The sequence below is a fragment of the Canis aureus genome, chromosome 22, assembly GCF_053574225.1.
Source record: "Canis aureus isolate CA01 chromosome 22, VMU_Caureus_v.1.0, whole genome shotgun sequence".
Taxonomy (NCBI): Eukaryota; Metazoa; Chordata; class Mammalia; order Carnivora; family Canidae; genus Canis; species Canis aureus.
The window spans coordinates 33,059,490-33,077,877 of record NC_135632.1 but is presented as its reverse complement, the minus strand read 5'-3'; the positions used below and the strand labels follow the sequence as shown (position 1 = coordinate 33,077,877).

Genomic DNA, 18,388 nt, shown 5'->3' with positions numbered 1-18,388 from the left:
AATGGAACTGAATACAAGTAAATCTTGACTATTTATTAATTGGGGGACTTGCAGACTGTCTCTTAAAAGCATAGTTTTATTGGCTTGATTTGAAAGTAATAACACTGCATTACTTTAGATATATTCTCTCATTCTGAAAGCTCAGTAATTCAAACAGGCCTTTCTTTTTTCCAAATTAGCCCCAATTCAGAAAGCTTTGCCTACCTGATTATGCAGCATTGAGATTCTTTTAAATCAGTTCCTAATGGCAAATTTTAAATTCTGGGAGAAACTCTAATGAAAATTCCATTTAATACTCAACTCCCAAAGTGACTCTAAAGACCGAATGTGCCTTACAGAGAACTTAATGCTTATTAGTGACTGACTTAAACAAAGGGAGAGCCAAGCCTATTAATCCGTGTCCCTGCTTCATGTATGCCTTCATGATGATCAAGAAATCCACTAGCCTCTTTTCCCAAGATCACAGGATGTTTGAAGCCTGATGCAACTGAGGTTTACCTAAAAGAAGAAATCGTGTTGCAAAAAGCTAGATTTTTCAGCCCCTATGCCTTTATCTCAGATCAAATCCTGTTTTCTAGGATTGCCTCCATCATAAAATTAGAAAGCAGTTTTCCCAGGGTAATTATGCAGAACATGCATTTAATATAAAGACAGAGTATCTTGGAAAAAGACAACAGAGTTCTTCAAAGGAAACACAGTTTTTAAGAGTGGCCAAAGATGAAAAATGTTATGTTTCTCATACTGTTTATTCAGACTTGCATATTAAAAATATTTCTACCCCATACCTGGGGTGCTGCCCTGAAGACAGCAAAAATCTTTTGGAGCTGTTTTCTCTGTTTTGATGAACCAGTTTTTATGCATCTTTTATAGAAATAATGTTGATACTTCCCCACAACAAACTGTTATTTTTAAGGAAGAGCCATAGCTTTCAATAGTTGCCCAAATATTGAACCAGCCCAGTGTCACTTAGCTCCTTACCACACCAATCAGTGCATCATCTTGGACCACAAAGAGTGGATCCAGTTCTTCTCAAAATGCAGGGAAACCTGTCAGATGTTGATTCATAAAAGCAAAACCTCTCCTCACCAACAAATCACCAATGAAATATTGGCCTCATTTAGTTCCTGAGACATGTCTTCTATTAGCTCTCCTCTAACAAGATTTTTGTAGGTAGACTATATTATGCATTTTCTATTCAGTTCAATTCCAGAAGTTAATTTTTGTTGCTTTTTTAAAATTAAGGGATCTAGTATCTTTACATTTACTTAAACAAAGTGATCCCTCATCATGTGTCAAATATGCTTTTATTATAACTCAGGGGGGAAGCCAACATTTTAAAAGGGATTTGGTCCATGAAGTGCCTGAGAAAAGTCATCAAAGATAAGTCACAGAAAAGATGATGCTATGAATAGTAGGGCCTGCTACCTCAACACCTTTCTCGACAGAAGCAAAGTATAAATTATTTCATGCATTCCATTTAAAAGTTCACAGGGTAGCCTTTTGAAAAAAAAATTTAAAATACATACCAGTATCTGGTATGTCACAGCTCATTCTCTCCTTAGCATCGTCTGACTCTTCAGTATGCTCCACCCCCCTTCTAGAACATACGTCGACATCAGAGTATGTGTGAGAAAAGGATGTCCCCAACAATTTTCCTATCCTCATAGCAACGCACATTCTCCCTGAGCCCTGGACTTTGGTGCTGCCATCTCTGGGTGCCTCCAGAAGGAGGTATGCTACACAGCCTCTCTCTTCCCTTTCTGTGACACATATCTTCTTGCCAGGAATCTCCAGGTCTCTTTTGCTCTCCAGGCAGGGGTGACCCATGAAGGGTGAATTGGGAAGAGGGCAGTAGAAATAGAGAGGTTCACAGGGCAGCTTGCTTTTCAGTACTACGGCATGCCCTGACATTCATGCTCTGGCAGATTTTGCCCACCTTGAATACTCAGGGAAACACTGCCAGCATGTTCAAAAAGCTGCCCGTGTGTGATTGAGTGAATCTTACAACACTTTGTCAATATCATTCAAACTGATGGACTTAAGTGTTTAAGGAAAACCCAAATATAATGGGGCAGTTTTCCTGTTAGAACTTGAACAATAGAAATGATAAGGGATTTGCACCCATGCCCCCAAATCAGGTCCATCAGTTTCCATCATGGATGTCAGTTTTCCATTTTATTCTGCTTTGCACCATATAAAATCATACCTTTGACCTTCTCATTATAAGGAAGCTCCTATGTCTGAGTGTTTAATATGCAAGTGGTGTATGTACATAATCAAAACCAAGGAAAGTTCAGCAGGATCGTTCAAATTTGGGCCTAATCTAGGCCAGCTTGTGTGTCAGTCCCTATTTACGTAACAAAGTTAGAGGCCTCTTTAAGCTTTAGTAGACAGTATCCTTCAAAATTGTTTTTTGCCTTGCTAGTCTACTAAAACAGATAAAACAAAGGCAGAGGGCACTATTTATAATCTGCTCATCTCAAACATTTAAATAATACAGTAAAATTGGATTCAGTTCATATCTTATAAGCAGTTAAGTAAATAAGACTTGGAATCTTACTGAGATCTAGGCTGAGTTCCACAATATACTCACCACACAATTTGGGGCAAGTTATTTAACCTGTCTGAGGCTGTTTTTTAATCCCTACCATGGAGATATTAAGAGTACCTGCTTCATGAGGTTGTAGAAGGGACAGAAAGATATGGAAGGCATCTACAGCACTTTGCATTGTGCCCCTTACAATAAGTGCACACTCTCTGTCATCACTAGTGCCCACAATACAGAAGCACCATAGCCAAGACTGGAGTATCATGTCCAGGAAGGTTCTGCTATAAAGGTTTATGTCATCTAAACCTGGACTAAATGGCATCCTCAGCACCCTTTATGGTAGCCCCCTCCTGTGCCTTCAGAGAGGAAGACACCTTTGTAACTTTAGGATATATGTCTACCAACACCAGATGGAAAGAGTACTATGAAAGGAAAAACCCCAATGCAGTGAGCACTGAGAAAAATTGGGTGGTGAGTCTGGTATTTTCTACTCCCCAAATACTGTTGTTTCAAGGGTTATCTGAGTTGGTCATGGACATTTCAAGAGTCAAAAACAAGAATTAAACTCAGTCTCTAAAGACCATTTAATGCATCCATTTAATTACTAAACAATTAAATGATTAACTAATTAAGAGAGTATCACAAATTTCCTGCTCCTTTATTCTCCGAGACAAAGTATAGCAAGGTTCTTCACAGTTTCATTTAACAACGCAGTTCTGGCACTCTATGAAATGAAATAATGTAACTAATTTTTTTAGAAAAAATAAAAATGAACACTAGATTTTCCCACTAACCTCTTTTCCTAACTAGATGCCACAAAGATACCGACTCTGTAGTCCTAGACATTTCCTTCAGCTCAGATTTAGAGTTCTTTAGATTTGGTTTGGGCTAATTGTCCTATGTGTAAATAGGTAAGAGCTGCCGGCCCATACACAGGTAAGATCCGAAACAACCCATCACCATTATAAGGACACAAAATTCTGGACTCGTTTGTTTCTAGAAAATATGAAAATGTTGTCTTGGGTCTTTCTCTCTCATGTAGGGTTTCTTTAGAAGAACCATTCAGAAAAATCTCCATCCATCCTATTCCTGTAAATATGAAGGAAAATGTGTCATAGACAAAGTTACGCGAAATCAGTGCCAGGAGTGTCGCTTTAAAAAATGCATCTATGTTGGCATGGCAACAGATTGTAAGTAATCTTCTTCCTTTGTTTCATATTCAAGGAGTGTTGATTGGGGAAAGGTTTGGTTCAAGGAGATCAACCAGGCAGAAAAGAAAGCAGGAACCCATGAGGACAGAGAGAAGACACCTAGCATTCACTCCCACAGACCCCTTACTCCCAGCCATTGCTAGGTGGTTTCCATCCTACCCCTTCCCTATCAACTCCTAACTCTCAAAGTATCTAGACAACACATGAGGGGAAGTGATTAAATTATCCCTATCCTGTCTGTAAGACTGTTAGCAGTACTCTGTTTGCAATAGATGACAAATGAGCAATCTTGTTCATTCACCTTGATGAGGTGTAGTTTACATACAACATTCATGTGGTGAGCACCTCACAGACTATTCCTAATATTTTTCAAAAGCGGAGACAGGAATTTATTTTGTGGACATTTTTGGAGATGGGGCACTGGCAGAAAACATCGTGTTCAGTAATTTTTAAAGAATGTGAAGTCGAGTGCTATCACATGAGTCATCCTGCAGTTGGTTGTTTGTTATATTTTTAGCCCATAAAAACATTCTAAGCTCCAGTCCTCCTACCCAGTTTTCAAAGTGCCACAGCATATGGTGGTGAGATTAGCCACTGGAGTAGGTCTCTTCTTCCCTCACTGTGCAAGGGATTTACACCAATCATTTTAATTAATAATAAAATAAGAATTGTGTCATTCACAATGTGTGGCCTCCATTTTGCCAGGCATCAGGCTTAATGATTTCTAGTGCCATAAGCTTTTTGCCCCTCAGTGGAAGTTTCCAGCTTTTAGTTTAAAAAAGAAGGAGAAAAAGAAGGGGAAAAAAAAAGGAGAGAAAGAAAAGAGCAATGAGGATTTTCCTCAAGAGAGAGGAAATAATCACGGCTCCCATTTATGCAATAAACAGGGTTCTCTCAAGTAGAACAAAAAAACTCTGTGAAATATCCTACTTTGCCCATTAAAGAAGACAGAATACAGAATCTTTAAAAAAAAAAGAAGGTTGCGTGAGGGCTTTAAGCAGGAAATCCTGGGTTAATCCCCACCTCTGGCTGAGTGTGTTGTCTTCATCTTTTAAAGACTTTTAGCCATTGCTAACAATATGCCTGATAAGGATATGTGAAAATGATTGACCTGGAACCGAATATTTAGATGTGTCACTGTAGGGGACTGTTACTATTGAGTATCCATTTTATTGTTGGATTGAGAAGTTAAAAATAGGAATGTTTATAAGGTTAAAAAAGCTCAGTGTTATTCTGGACTGGGTGGAAATTAATTTTGAATGCACCCTGCGAGGCATTGTAAGAGCTCAGGCTTTATGATCAGAAAAACTGTTGGAGTCCCATATCTGCCACTTACTAGCTGTGTGACCAGCAGACCTAACCTTGGGTTTCCGGTCTGTGAAATCATCTCCTACCTTGCAAGTTGTTTTCAGTATTCAATTAGATAATGCATGTCAAATGCAACAATCCCTGGAACAGAGGAAGCATTTGAGAAATAGGGCTGTGAGTAGAGCCCATTCCTTGTCTCCCTTTAATAAGGGAACCAAAGTGACCCAGCAGGGCTCATTCACATTTCCCACATTTACAAATACTGACCTGTCTTTGATGATCAATCCAATCTAGACAATCTGGGGCTTCATTATTCTGTTTGTGGATTAGCTGAGTACTTTTGGTTCTCTTCCTCCTGCTATTTTTGCTTTTTTTCTTTTCCTACCAGGTCACACCTTCATCAAGAAATGGCCCTAGGACAATGATGTTGTAGAACTGGAATCAGGAGTCCTGGGTCTTGCCTTGGCTCTGCCATGAACTTGCTGTGTGACTTTAGGCAAGTCATGATCTCTCTGGATCAACTTCCTCCTCTGTGGAAGGAGGGAGTTGGGCTAGATAATACCTGAGGTTCTTTCCAGTTCTAAAATACTATGACTTAGTAGCATAAGACCTGAGCCTTTCCATTCCATTGAAAGTTACTAAGAGTCTGGTAAAATGGTTTGGTTTTGGAAAATAACCACAGAAGTAGAGGTTTCTTATTACCTTCCCTTCCTACTTCCCTTTGGCAAAAGTAGTAAAAGTCATGGCTGTATTTACTGACCACTTGTAGTGCATCATCACCCTGAATAACCTGTGAGGTGGGTTTATTGTTGATCCTGTTTCACACAGGAAGAAATCAAAGCTCAAAGAGCCTAAGCAACTTGCCAGAGGTCACACAGCTAGAATGTGGTAGTGTCAGGATTCAAACCCAGCTCTTTCTAGATTCCAAAGCCTGGGCTCTTTAACCACCATTGAGGGTAGACCAGGTAGAGACTAGAGCAAAGGAGTACCTGTGCAGCCTGAGATAGGCCCAGCCTCATCCCAGTGAGCCCTGGAGGGAGCTAATGAAGAGTTGGGGTCCTTTTTATCTAAGGAAGAGATGATTAGCCTCCTATTTACTGCTCTAGAACTTTGATCTGAAGTTCTTTTTACTAAGAGCCATCTGAGGGCAGGAGAGGGGCTACAGAGACCCTAAGAGTGAATTCAGATGATTGGCTAGACAGACTCATCTGGGAACCTGTGGGTAGGACAGATTTTGCTCCCCTCGGCTTAATTCTTATGTGGGGCCACCTGTGGAGTTTGGATGCCCACTGTCCAACTCCCCTGCCACGGAGCTTTGTTTTGAAAAGCTGGCCAGGCATCGGGAGTTTGGCACTAGGTCTTGACCTAGCCAGGCAGTGGCAGTTTGCTGCTGAGGGGAGAAAATATCCCAGCGTGACCCACCCTGCAGGACCTGCTCAGCCATCTGCACCTGGGTGGTCCCTGGGGTGCACATGCAGCCCCCCGCATGCCTGGGAGCATCCCTGTGTTTCGTCTCATCTTTCTTCCCCTCCCAGTGGTCCTGGATGACAGCAAGAGGCTGGCGAAGCGGAAGCTGATTGAGGAGAACCGGGAGAAGAGACGGCGGGAAGAGCTGCAGAAATCCATCGGGCACAAGCCAGAGCCCACGGACGAGGAGTGGGAGCTCATCAAAACTGTCACAGAAGCCCATGTGGCCACCAATGCCCAAGGCAGCCACTGGAAGCAGAAACGGAAATTCCTGGTGAGGTCCTCGGGCGCAGCTAAATATTCAGCTGCATGCTCCACATTTTCTGCTTCCACTCACCCAGTCCTCATGACCCTGGGATGCCAGTGTTACTGCCCACATCTTACTGATAGGGAAACTGCATTCCAAAGAAGTCAAGTGACTTGTAGAGTCAGGATTTGAACCCAGGTCTATCTGAGCACAAAGGTCATTTGTCCCATCTGTTGCTTATGAGTCACTAAATTCTAAAGCAGTTTCTTAGGCCACACAGTCTGTTTGCTTTTACTGTTTATAAGGCCAGCCCTGAATCAATTGATTAGTAACTTACATTCTTTACCTGCCAGCTTCCCCCTCTTTTATAGCCATTTCTTCTCCTAGATGCCCATTTATGTAGTTAGTCCCCTAAACTCACCCCAAGATATCCCCTTTAGAATAATCCCTAGAATGAAGTGTCCTGTATCTCAAATGTATTTTTTTTTTTTGAATAGACGTCAACATGTTTAGCTTAAAATAAATGAACTCGAGTCCAGGAAGACAAGAGGAATAGGGAGTAGGGAGGGAGTTTGGGGTGGAGATATATAGAAAAAATAGGCCTTTCCAGGTCCTTGGAAGATCAATGTTTGATGTTTTTATAAAACCTAACCATTATAAAAGTCCTTCCTATTCACAATGCTTTGGATTAGGCTGGAATTACTATCTCCCCATTTTACAGGTATGCAAACCAAACCAAAGGCCAATTCACACTACTAGAGTGGCAGCCAGGCCTAGAAGTCTAGGCTGTCCACCCACTTACCAGGTGGACTACCCCACCCCACCACCACCAGCTGGTGTTTGACCATCTCAGAGACTGACCTTGTCCTTAGTTTATGGCATGGAACCCTTTATAAGCACCTCACTGAGCCCCAGCAGCAGATATTCTGTGGGTCTCTTTGTATCTCCAGGTTACATTAGCATTCCTTCCCACCTGAACAAGAAGATACAGTGTATAATTGTCCTTATCAGGAGATAGTTTTTTCACTATTATAAGGAGATGGTTTTCATCACCATCATTAGGAGATAGTTTTTTCATGAAAACAGTATAACAAAAGCCTTAAAGAAAATTTTTGTAAAGAAAAAGCTTACCCATACTCCACCTGCCCTCAGTTACTTTCGCTGTTGTCAAGAGCAGGTTCTAACACACCTGTGATGTGTCCATAAACAGTAACGTTAGCAAACATTAGATGATTCTTATCAAGTACCAGGTTCTATTGTAAGCACTTACCATACATTAACCTATGCCAACCGTGTAGGTAGATATGGGCAAAATCTCCATTTTACCAAGCATAGAAATAAGGCAGACAAGTTAAGGAAACTTAACAGAGCTCTGTAGCTGGTAAGTAGCGGTAATGGACACAGCCCAGCTCCAGCTGCATGCTCTTGGTCACCATGCTGCCACAAGTTGGCCACCTACACAAACCCAAAGAGCCTTTGAAAGACATGTGTCTTTGGAGGGGCAGCCTCTTTGTGCCTTGAACTAGAATCCTTAGGCCTACTCTGATATATCTGCCAGGAATTAGAAAACATGAATTCTGGATAGAAAGACAGATAAATAGATCAACTTTAATCCAATATATTTGGGGCCTAGCTAGATAGGGTCCTGCTTACCCTAAGCCTAAATCTGTCCTCTTCCCCAAATGTGTGAGCCATAAATGGACATTGTAGAAACCACTACCAGGCCTGATTTCAGGGTAGTGATCAAGCTGAATTCCAAGTAAAGTGGAGGGTTGGAAGCACAACTGAACTTCTAGGGAATTTTATACTTCAGTTTTCTCTACTCCAAAAGGAAAATGAATACTATCCTAACTAAACCCATTTCAGTGGTCACAAGGGTGCTTCTTTCCAGACTCTAAAGATTTGTTCTTTTATTTAAAAAACCAACACTCACTGAGCAGTTACTGAGTGCCAGGAAGTGAATAAGTCAGCTCTATTCTGGTGGAGGGAGAAAGGCAGTGAGGATTAAACCAACAAGATGAGTGCAGATGGTGATGTGTGCCATGAGGGAAACAAACATCACGATGAGACAGGGTGATGGAGAATTGAAGTGGAGAGAGACTTTTCTGAAGTTCACTTCTCTGAACAGGGTGGTCAGAAAGGTCTCTCTGAGGAGGTGATATAAGCTGCATTTGAAAGCTAAGAAACAAACTCTGGATGGTAAAATACAGTCAGATCTCTTCATGCCTTGTGGTTTCTTTAGCAAAGATGACTCAGTTGCTAATGATTAAAACCAGATCTGCACCTTTAGCTCAAAGGTTCCTCATGCTTTTCATCAGTCTGATCATCTATAGAAAGAACCAAAGAAAGTATGGCACAGGATGATTTGCCATTAGGTTATTGTCAGAGCCATGAAGTTATCAAGGAACAAGAGTTCTCTTCTAGAAGCTGACATTTACAAAGCAACTGTTTACCCACTCGTCTCCCTCCCGTGGCGGAGCTGATGTCAAATGTATATTTTGTATATCCTTGATCTGTTCAAGAAATTGCCCCTCTTGGTCCAAATACAAATAACTGCTTCTCCAGGCCATTTTTTCTTAGAGGTGTGCTCGGGAGATAAGAATACTTCCACGGTCCCATCTGTCTCTACAATGAGCTTCATTTCTATTAGCCAATCCCCTTCTATGCCTGGAACGGACCGCCCCTGCATCTCCTCAATGGAAGGACCACGTTCCATTCAGTATGGTCACTTCAGTGTCAATCACATGTGTGGTTAAGACTTGTGGTAGGTAGCTCTTTTCGAAGATGGCTGCAATTAGATTCTTTCTTTCCTATATATGCACAGTTTATTCTCTCCCATGGAGAGGTGAAGTCTATTCCTCTCTCTCATTGAACATGGGCTGGTGTGTGATTCCTTTAAGCAACAGATTTTAGAAGAGTGACTTTTAAGGCTGAATCTGGTGCCAGGCCTTTCAGCAGACGTATAAGTAAAGAAGCCTGCAGATGACACCAGCCTCTGGGGCTTTTTGAGGACAACTGTATGAGAGACCCCAAGTGAGAACCACCCAGCTGAGCCCATCAACTCTGAGTAACAGTAAAAATCTGTTGTTTTAAGCCACCAAGTTTGAGGGTAGTTTGTTACACAGCATAGATAACCAGAACGGAACTTAATAAATATTTGTTAAACAGAATGTACAGTTCCACTGGCCGATCCTCAGAGAAAGTACAGTTAAGCCCTGTGTCTCAGCCAGTTTACATATTTACACATACCCCTTGCAGAAGGGTGACTCTGATTGAGTATTTATGCTCAGGGGAAAAAAAATTGACTGAGTGGTGAATTATTCCTGCAAGGACATTAAGAATCCTTCATTAAAGGCAGCTTTGCTAAATGATATCCATGTCTGAATAGGCTTCTACACATGAGGATTTGTGTCTCCTATATGGCTGAGCACCTCTATTCTGCTTACAAAACTGCTATGCATTTATTCCATTTATTTGTGTGTGATAATGGCCCATCTTCTTTTGAAAAAGAATTTAGGAGACCTATTATGTTAATAATAGTATAGTAATATATAAAAAGGGACTAAAAATTATATGTTGTCATAAAAACTGGAAGTATTCATTTATCTGGAATAGGAAAGTAAGTTACTCCCCCCAAAAGAAGATTCTTCATTGTTTTAACCCTAACACTAAGACTCAAGTCAGAAATAGAGACTGGTGGTTTGACCTGGGTTTCAAACCTATATTTGTGTCTGTAAAAATGAGAATCACTGGCAAATACTTTTTAAAAATCCATGCAGATTTTCATAATAATTCCAAAGCCACTCGTTAAGACTATTTCCAAAAGCATTTCAATCATAATTTTCTAGTTTTCCCCAATCCACCCAAATCCCTGATGGTACAGAAGTGCCCAATGTAACCACCCTTCGGGTGTGGTGACAGCGACGATGAAACACAGGAGTACACTGAGAAAAGAACAAGGGGCATTTGATGCCCAACAAGGGAAGCAGTGTCTCTCAGCCACGAGTAATTCACTTCCACACCTCCCAGGGGCTGGAAGACACTTGGTTTGGAGTAAACCCCATAGCAGCAACAATATTGTCTGTTGACATGCTGTTATTATTCTGTTCCCTTCATTCATAGGCAAAGGTATGGCTTTGGGTGGATTTTCCATTAAAGTATAAAATGAGTCCATCAGAACCAGGGCCGGCCTGCTCTACTTTTCCCTGGCAGAGCTACTATCTGATCTCACACATGCTCAATTGGGAAAGCCTCAGAAAAGGGGCATAAGCAGAAGGGCCAGGCAAGATGAGTGATTTGGCCACATGTGGTCTGTGGCTAGGTCATAAGGCAAGAGCAACCAAGTCAGGAAGGCTTCAATTGCCCAAAACTATGATAACTGCATCAGAAGAAGGCAGGGGCATGTAGTCATGTGCATGGAGATTCAGTCAGACAGCCTGAGTTCAATGTTTGTCTCTGCTGCTTTATAAATATATATAATCTATATAGTTGTTGTTGCTTTTTAGTTACATGACTTTGGGCAAGTTCCCTCACCTCTCTAAGGCTTGGGTGACTTTCCACCACAAGATATAAAAGTTGTAGATATAAGTATCTCAGCACATCATTAACAATCACAAAAGTGGTTCCAATGTGCATTATCCTTACAACCCTCACCCTCAGGTCTGGCCCTGATCATCCCAGGAAAAGGGAGAGCCTTCCAGGGACCTTTAATCAACTGTTTGTCTGGGCCTTCCTGTCCCTCCTTACAAAGGCAACACCCTTGATCACACAGAGGAAGGGAAACATCCAGTCTGGTCCCATCCCACTCTGCATGTGCCAGAGAGCTACAGGTTCAAGCCAAGAAGCCCTCAGCTCTGAGCCAGCCACTGCAAAGAGGTCAGGAGGCAGCATCTGCTACTCACCTTGAACAATGATGATCAACAGTCAAAGCAGAAAGGCACTTAGTCTCCATCTGTGTATCACCAGCTAGTGACACAGCTGAGCTAGTTGAAGCCCACCGCTGCACACATCCCTACATCTCTCCCTTTGTGTCCCCCACCCCTTCCTCTGCCCCAGAGGAGACATCCTGGATTCCTTATTGTCCCACACCGCACATCCAGTCAGTCAGAAAGTCCTATGTCCGGCTCCCAAGATAGGTTTGAGCTCTTCCAATTCTCTACATCTCTACTGCTGCCCTGTGGTCCAGACCACTTCATCTCCTGCCCAAACAGCTAGTGCCGCGGGCCCATTGCTTCCTCTGGCTCCCCACATCCCGACTCCACATAACAAGTCCAACTCTCATCCTTCTGAGCTCCCATTGGAAAGCCCCTCAGTGCAGCCACACTCCATAAGCCCATCTCCTCCCCAGAGCCCACAAGGGCCATCATCACAGGACCCTTGCCTTCCTTTGAACCGCATCTCAGGCCATCTCTGGGCTCCGACTACATGGGCCCCTTTTCTGGCCTTGGGACTCGGCACTGGTTTTTCTATTTGCCTTAAATCCTTTTCCTCTGGCTCTGTGGAGGGCTGCCCTCTTGACCTTCTTCCAGTTAAAGTTCATACATCACTTCTAAAGAGCCCTGGGCTGCTCCTCCCCGCTGCTTACTCCCAGGTACTATCATGTCACCTCCAGTCAAATCGCAAACAGAATTTTTTCTGTGAGAGTACTCCTCTTTTCATTTATTGTCTGTCTTCCCTCAATACATTGGAAGTTCCTCGAGGATACATAGTTCACAGATTTAACCTCAGCATCCAGAACTAGGCCTGGCCCCATAGGTGTTGCTCAATAAATATTGGTTCAACATCTATAAAGTTACATTTACTCACTCAACCAACCAATAAGCATTCTGGCCCCACCTTTTAGCCCCAGTGCTTTCCAGACAGTAGACAAAGAAACTTAAGGCTTATGCCCCCTACCCAAGAAGTTCATATCTTAGCTGTGTACCTACATAACTGCAATAAAAAGTGATAGCAATAAATGCCTAAATGCCATATGAGTGATGTATGTGGGCCACCATCTGTGGTCTGACGAGTTAGGCATCATTTCACACAGGTCATTTGGGAAAAAATAGAATTTGAGTGGGGTAGGATTTGGACTTGGCAAAGATGAGATGAAAGCAGGGACTGGAAAGAAAGCAAAAGTCAGGAGGAAAGGCAGCTCCACACAGCAAAAGTGCAAAGCAAGGTGGGAAGGAGACATGAAGAGGTAGGCTAAGCTGGCTCAGGAGGACCATTATGGCAGACAAGGAGGAAGAAAGTCAAAATGAGGGAAGCACCCCCTTGATCAAGCTAAGGCAATTTGAGCCCCAGAACCAAAAATCAGGCTGTGCCCACATCCTGCCCTGGTGAATCTGCAAGCCAGAGGCTTATCATCAGTACCTGAGCTTGAGCTCAATGCGTGCTTGTGTGTGTGTGTGTGTGTGTGTGTGTGTGTGTGTGCAGATGTATCTCATGTCATGGATTACAAGGCTACTAGTTGTATTAATGTATCTAATAGATTTGTTTGATGTCAAATATCTGTACTCTTCTTTATTTCTAACATCTTCCAAATATTGTAGCAAATGATGTGAAAAATCTTTAGGGGAGTCACAGACAAGGTTGCAGTGCTCAACCTTAATTTCTCATACCTCATGTGTTAACTCAGCTCAATTCATAGACTCTATCTATTTATCTGTCTGCTGTTCTGGTAACCAAGAACCATTAGGGGAATAAAGCTTGATATAATAAAAAGCTTTTACTTTGTATATGATTTTACTTCTAGCAATTGTATTTTCCATTAGATACCCAAAGGCTTAAAAGTACATTTTTTGTTCCTATCCTGCTATTTATTTTTCAACAGAAAAGCTTATGAGATGGTTACATTTGGGAGTTTAATTTTAATTAAAATTACTATATTTCCTTGTGTAATTTCCCTCCTTTTTTCAAACCTTTAGAGGTATCAAGGTGTGATTCCAAGGCTCCATAAACCTACAGATTAAATGGAAATTTTTATTTTTATTTTATTTTTTTAATGGAAATTTTTAACCTTGGCATTAACTTACTAACATTTCAAAGGACAATCAGATTAGATCTATCAGTGTCCAATGACAAGACATTTGGACTCAACCGGACAAAACTATAAAAATATAAAAATATTGTTATTTATTTTAATTTTAAAAATGTTCACCCTGTGTGTGTGCGTGTGTGTGTATATAAAACTCTTTCTTTTTTAATATAAACATGCTCCTTTTATCAGTTGAGCTTCAATAACAAGGCAGGTGAGAGGAGTCTCACTTCTAGGGTGGGAGGAATTATAAAGACCAACAAGGAAGGTGAAGCATACCAGGAGAAGCAGTGCCCGAAGGAGAGAGTGATGTGCCTTTTCCCTTAGCTCAGTCTATGTGAGAAAGACAGACAGACAGACAGACAGAGAGAAAGGAAGCTGTACGTGTGATTATACCATCGATTCTGGCTGCATCCAGAAAGTCAGCAGAGCAGTAGCCTCCCGTGGGCTTCCCATGCCAACAGTTGTCCCCAAACATCATCACTGACTATGAGAACATGACACACTAGGTTCCTTTCCCATCCACTTGCAGCCTGCAAAGCAAACAATAAAAAAATAAAATAAAATAAACAGAAGAACCTACTGGATAACCCATAAAAGGTCAGGGCTGCCAGAGTTTGTTATGTAATATATTTTAAAATCCTCCCCAAGGCTGTAACCACAGCTCCTACCACACCCTTGGAGGGCCTAGGCTGCTCCTGTTGACCCTGGGGCCCTAGTAACACCTTAGTAAAATAATCATCCTTTGCTTTTCTTTGTGCTAAAAATTGGACGTGAGCAATAATTGGGGAGGTGTGGGAATAAAATGGTAACTGGATTACTCTGAGCTGGATGTGGTTACTGCCAGCCCAGTGGTTCTCAAAGTGTGGTCCCAGGCCAGCAGCAGCAGCAGGAGTGTGCCCTGGAAGTCTTGTCAGAGCAGTGCCCTCACCAGTCTGCAGGTGAGGGATTCAGCTTTGCTTGACTGGTTCTCAGTGTCGGTTCCTCCCGCCCATCTCTGCCCACCGTCCCGCATCTCCCAGCTCTGGGTGCCTGGTTCTGGTCTGTTCACTGTGGCTCTAGGCCGTGGGACGGGCCTGAGTCTCTGATCCCTTGGATCACCTTCATGACTTCCAGCAAGGCAGTGGGAGAAGGCTGATAAGGGAAATATTAAGGAGTAGAATTTTGCCCCTTCACTCCCCCACTGGTGTCAAAAGTGTACAAGTTGTGGGGCACCTGGATGACTCAGCCAGTTGACTCTTGTTTTCAGCTCAGATCACGATCCCAGGGTCATGGGATCGCACCCCACATCAGGCTCCGCACTCAGAGGAAGTGTGCCTGCCGGTGTCCCTGCCCTCCTGCCCCTCTGCCCCTCTCTCTGCTAGCACATGCACACACTTTATCTCTCTCTCAAATAAATAAATAATTTTTTTTTTAAGTGTACAGGTTGCAAAAGTCTCGAAGTAGGGGGTGGATGTGGGCTTCTTGGCAGATTGCTGTGTGGAGTCTGGGGTGACCAGTATCCCAGTCCTGGCCTCAGGGGATTGGTCTTAACCTCCTTGAGCCCTTTGTTTGCTCATCTGCCAATCAAGATTGTGTGAGAACTACTTCAGATAATGCACTCCCTCAAAAGGCCACAGGTAAATAGTGGTCATTATTATTACAACAAGAAAGGTCAATAGAGAGGACTGCTCCTGGCAGGAAACACAGGTGACAACAGGAGATACAGGAGAGATCATGATAGTCTCAGAGATGGTCTTAGAGCACTGATAAGGAGCTAGAAAGTACCAATGGACATCAGGACCATTGAGGGGCTTGCTAACGTGCTGGTTCTGCATTAGGTCTGGAGAGGGATCTGAGAGTCTGCCTTTCTAACTAGTCCCCAGGTGACATCCAAGCGGCTACACCACCCTTTGAGTAGCAAGGCTATGGATTGTTCTTGGGCAAGTCAACAGGAGAGAAGTGCCCCGGGAACACTGAATATTAGTAATACCGCCTGCCTGAAAGTTTGCCAAGTGTACACAGCTTAGTTCCTATGGGTGACCTAGAGGTCTTCCTCCTCAGCCGGCTGAGACCTCCTCCACCTGGAGTCTGTAGGGCAGACAGGAACTTTGACCCCCAGCACCTGGGTCAAAAGCAAGAACAAATCCACAGGGTGCTACTTGCCAGTGATGTTGTTTTGGAGTGTTAGTGAGTGCTGATGCCCACAGCTAAGAAAGAATTCTTTGGTGCAAAAAGGTGATTTTATTTAAGCAGGGGGACAGGACCCATGGGTAGAAAGAGCTGCTGCACTGGGGTTGTGAGGAATGGCTGATTATAAACTTGGGAGTAGGGGGAGCTAAGGAAAAAGGGAGGCATCCACGAAGACTTTTATATACTAAAGAAGACCCTTAGGATACTGGAGGCCTGTCTATTATCAAACTAAGGTGTTTTTCCCCTCTAGCAAAGCATTAACATTAAGACTGGTCAGGACTTTTCCGGAGGACTGTCACACACATCCCACCCAGGAGCTGGGGAGGTGGGGGGTGGTTATGGCGTATCAGCTTGTGCTTTGTCTTCAGCTTTCCTCTGCTCCCTCATCAGAAGTCATCCCCATTGCACTCCTCCATCGTGGCCCACACACACCAGAACATGCAGGGCTCTGAAAATGCCACCCCAGAACCCCTAGCACTTATATCACCTGGCATCCTTCATGCATTGAGAAGCAGAACCCACTTTCCTGTCCTTTCTCTCTGCCTCCCTCTTTCTCTCACTTGCTTTCCCTTTCTTTAATTCTACAGCACCAATTCTGTGACATGATCACTGGGGGCTGTTAAAGCAATGGCCAAGACATATATCTTTGCTCAGAAAACTAAACTACATGAAAACTGCATTGTCTGTTATGGAGCAAAGTGACAACAAGATATTGTATAGCATGTCAATTCAGAAGAGATTTTCTGCCACATGAAAACTATGATAAATAAAGATCCCTTCAGGTTCTTCATTTAAATCTTTCTTGTTGGGCAGCCCGGGTGGCTCAGCGGTTTAGCACCACCTTCAGCCCAGGTTGTGATCCTGGAGACCCAGGATCGAGTCCCACGTTGAGCTCCCTGCATGGAGCCTGCTTCTCCCTCTGCCTGTGTCTCTGCCTCTCTCTCTCTCTCTCACGAATAAATACATAAAATATTTTTTAAAATAAAACAAATCTTTCTTGTTTCTCCTTCTTAGCCAGAAGATATTGGACAAGCACCAATAGTAAATGCCCCAGAAGGTGGAAAGGTTGACTTGGAAGCCTTCAGCCATTTTACAAAAATCATCACACCAGCAATTACCAGAGTGGTGGATTTTGCCAAAAAGTTGCCTATGTTTTGTGAGGTAAGGAAATTGTTTTTTCTTCTGCATTATTTTTCATTATAGTTCCATCAATTTCCAGGAATACTGGGTATTATTTATAATTTAATATTAATTAGTTGGGACTTAGTCACATAAAGCAATGTCAGTACAAAACAAAAACTTGCACTGTTTCATCTTTATTTCCCTACCTTCTCTATTCAATCATCATTTATTAGCTTGTCCACATGAGGCAGAAGATCCTGTCTATTCACTGACCCCAGGTATAGGGAAGTATGACAGCAATAACTTCTGTTCATTTGGCACCTACAATGTCCCAGTTACCATGCTCAACTCTGCCCACATTAAATCCACTCCTTATAACATTTGCAGGATACCTGGAATTAAGCCCATTTTATAGATGGGGGAAACTAAGATCAAAGAGATTAACTTATCCAAACACAGGGCCATGGCTTGAGTCAAAGTCAATATGCTTTCCGCTACATATCCTAGCAGAACAGTTGTGTGGCTGTTTCCTCCTTTTGAGGCTTCTGAGATGTGTTGGCAGATTGCTCTCAAGAAGGGTTATACACTCTCACAGTTGTGCCAAGGGTGCTTGTTCCTCTGACTCTGGGTGTCATCTTTCTTTTTTGTTCACTGTGTCAAGTATATTTTTCTGGACCTTTCTTTCTCTCTCTGGGGTGTGTCCCATGTCCCTCATCCTTGGTGTCTGAAGGAAAGCTCTATTGAGTATGCTACCCCTGCAATGCAAGCTGTACTATTAGTCATGTGTTCCCCTTTGAATACCAACAAAAGATTTCTTAGAAAATGTAAAACTTGTGTAAACTAACCACAGATATTTCAGTTTAAGAAGAAAGAAAAGCCATCTCCACCACCAATAACAAACACACCAAACACATATGGCCAGGACAAGGGTAAAGGGTCAACACAGAACCTTTCAAGCATGGATTGTGGCAAGTTTCTCTCTTCAAGTTTCCCTTAGAAGTTTAATCCTGCTTCAAAGTCATGATTCTGTCTCCTTTCCACCATCTCCAAATTGCGAAATAAAAGGGGGGGCTGCTTTTACAGCAGAGATGCATGTGTTTGTGGTGTTTGTGACCTCCTGAGGACCTTTAGCCTTTCTTCCTCTCATTAGAGCCCCAAAGAGGGAAGTGACCGGTGTGGGCTCCTGAGCTGCCTATGGAGTGGGTTGGAAATCCCAGGTGGTTGCGAAAGCCAGAGTTTTCCTGCCAGAGGCAGTTTGGTACATATGCTATTCAAATTGCACTCACATTAAT

At 42.7% G+C, this 18,388-nt stretch overlaps 1 protein-coding gene and 1 long non-coding RNA gene across 22 annotated transcripts in view; one reads left to right on the top strand and one right to left on the bottom strand.

The window, feature by feature from the left end:
- The window catches only part of THRB (thyroid hormone receptor beta), a 371,044-nt gene that overhangs the window by 337,902 nt on the left and 14,754 nt on the right, over positions 1-18,388 (top strand). For all 21 annotated transcript variants that reach the window (XM_077865408.1, XM_077865416.1, XM_077865411.1 and 18 more), the window contains 3 exons: positions 3,591-3,738; positions 6,603-6,808; positions 16,989-17,135. In XM_077865408.1, the coding sequence (XP_077721534.1) occupies positions 3,591-3,738; positions 6,603-6,808; positions 16,989-17,135 (501 nt within the window). The remainder of the gene's footprint in view (positions 1-3,590; positions 3,739-6,602; positions 6,809-16,988; positions 17,136-18,388) is intronic.
- LOC144293990 (uncharacterized) overlaps positions 13,932-18,388 on the bottom strand; it is a 72,759-nt gene continuing 68,302 nt past the window's right edge. The window contains exon 4 of the long non-coding RNA XR_013361376.1: positions 13,932-14,335. This is a non-coding gene — a long non-coding RNA (uncharacterized LOC144293990). The remainder of the gene's footprint in view (positions 14,336-18,388) is intronic.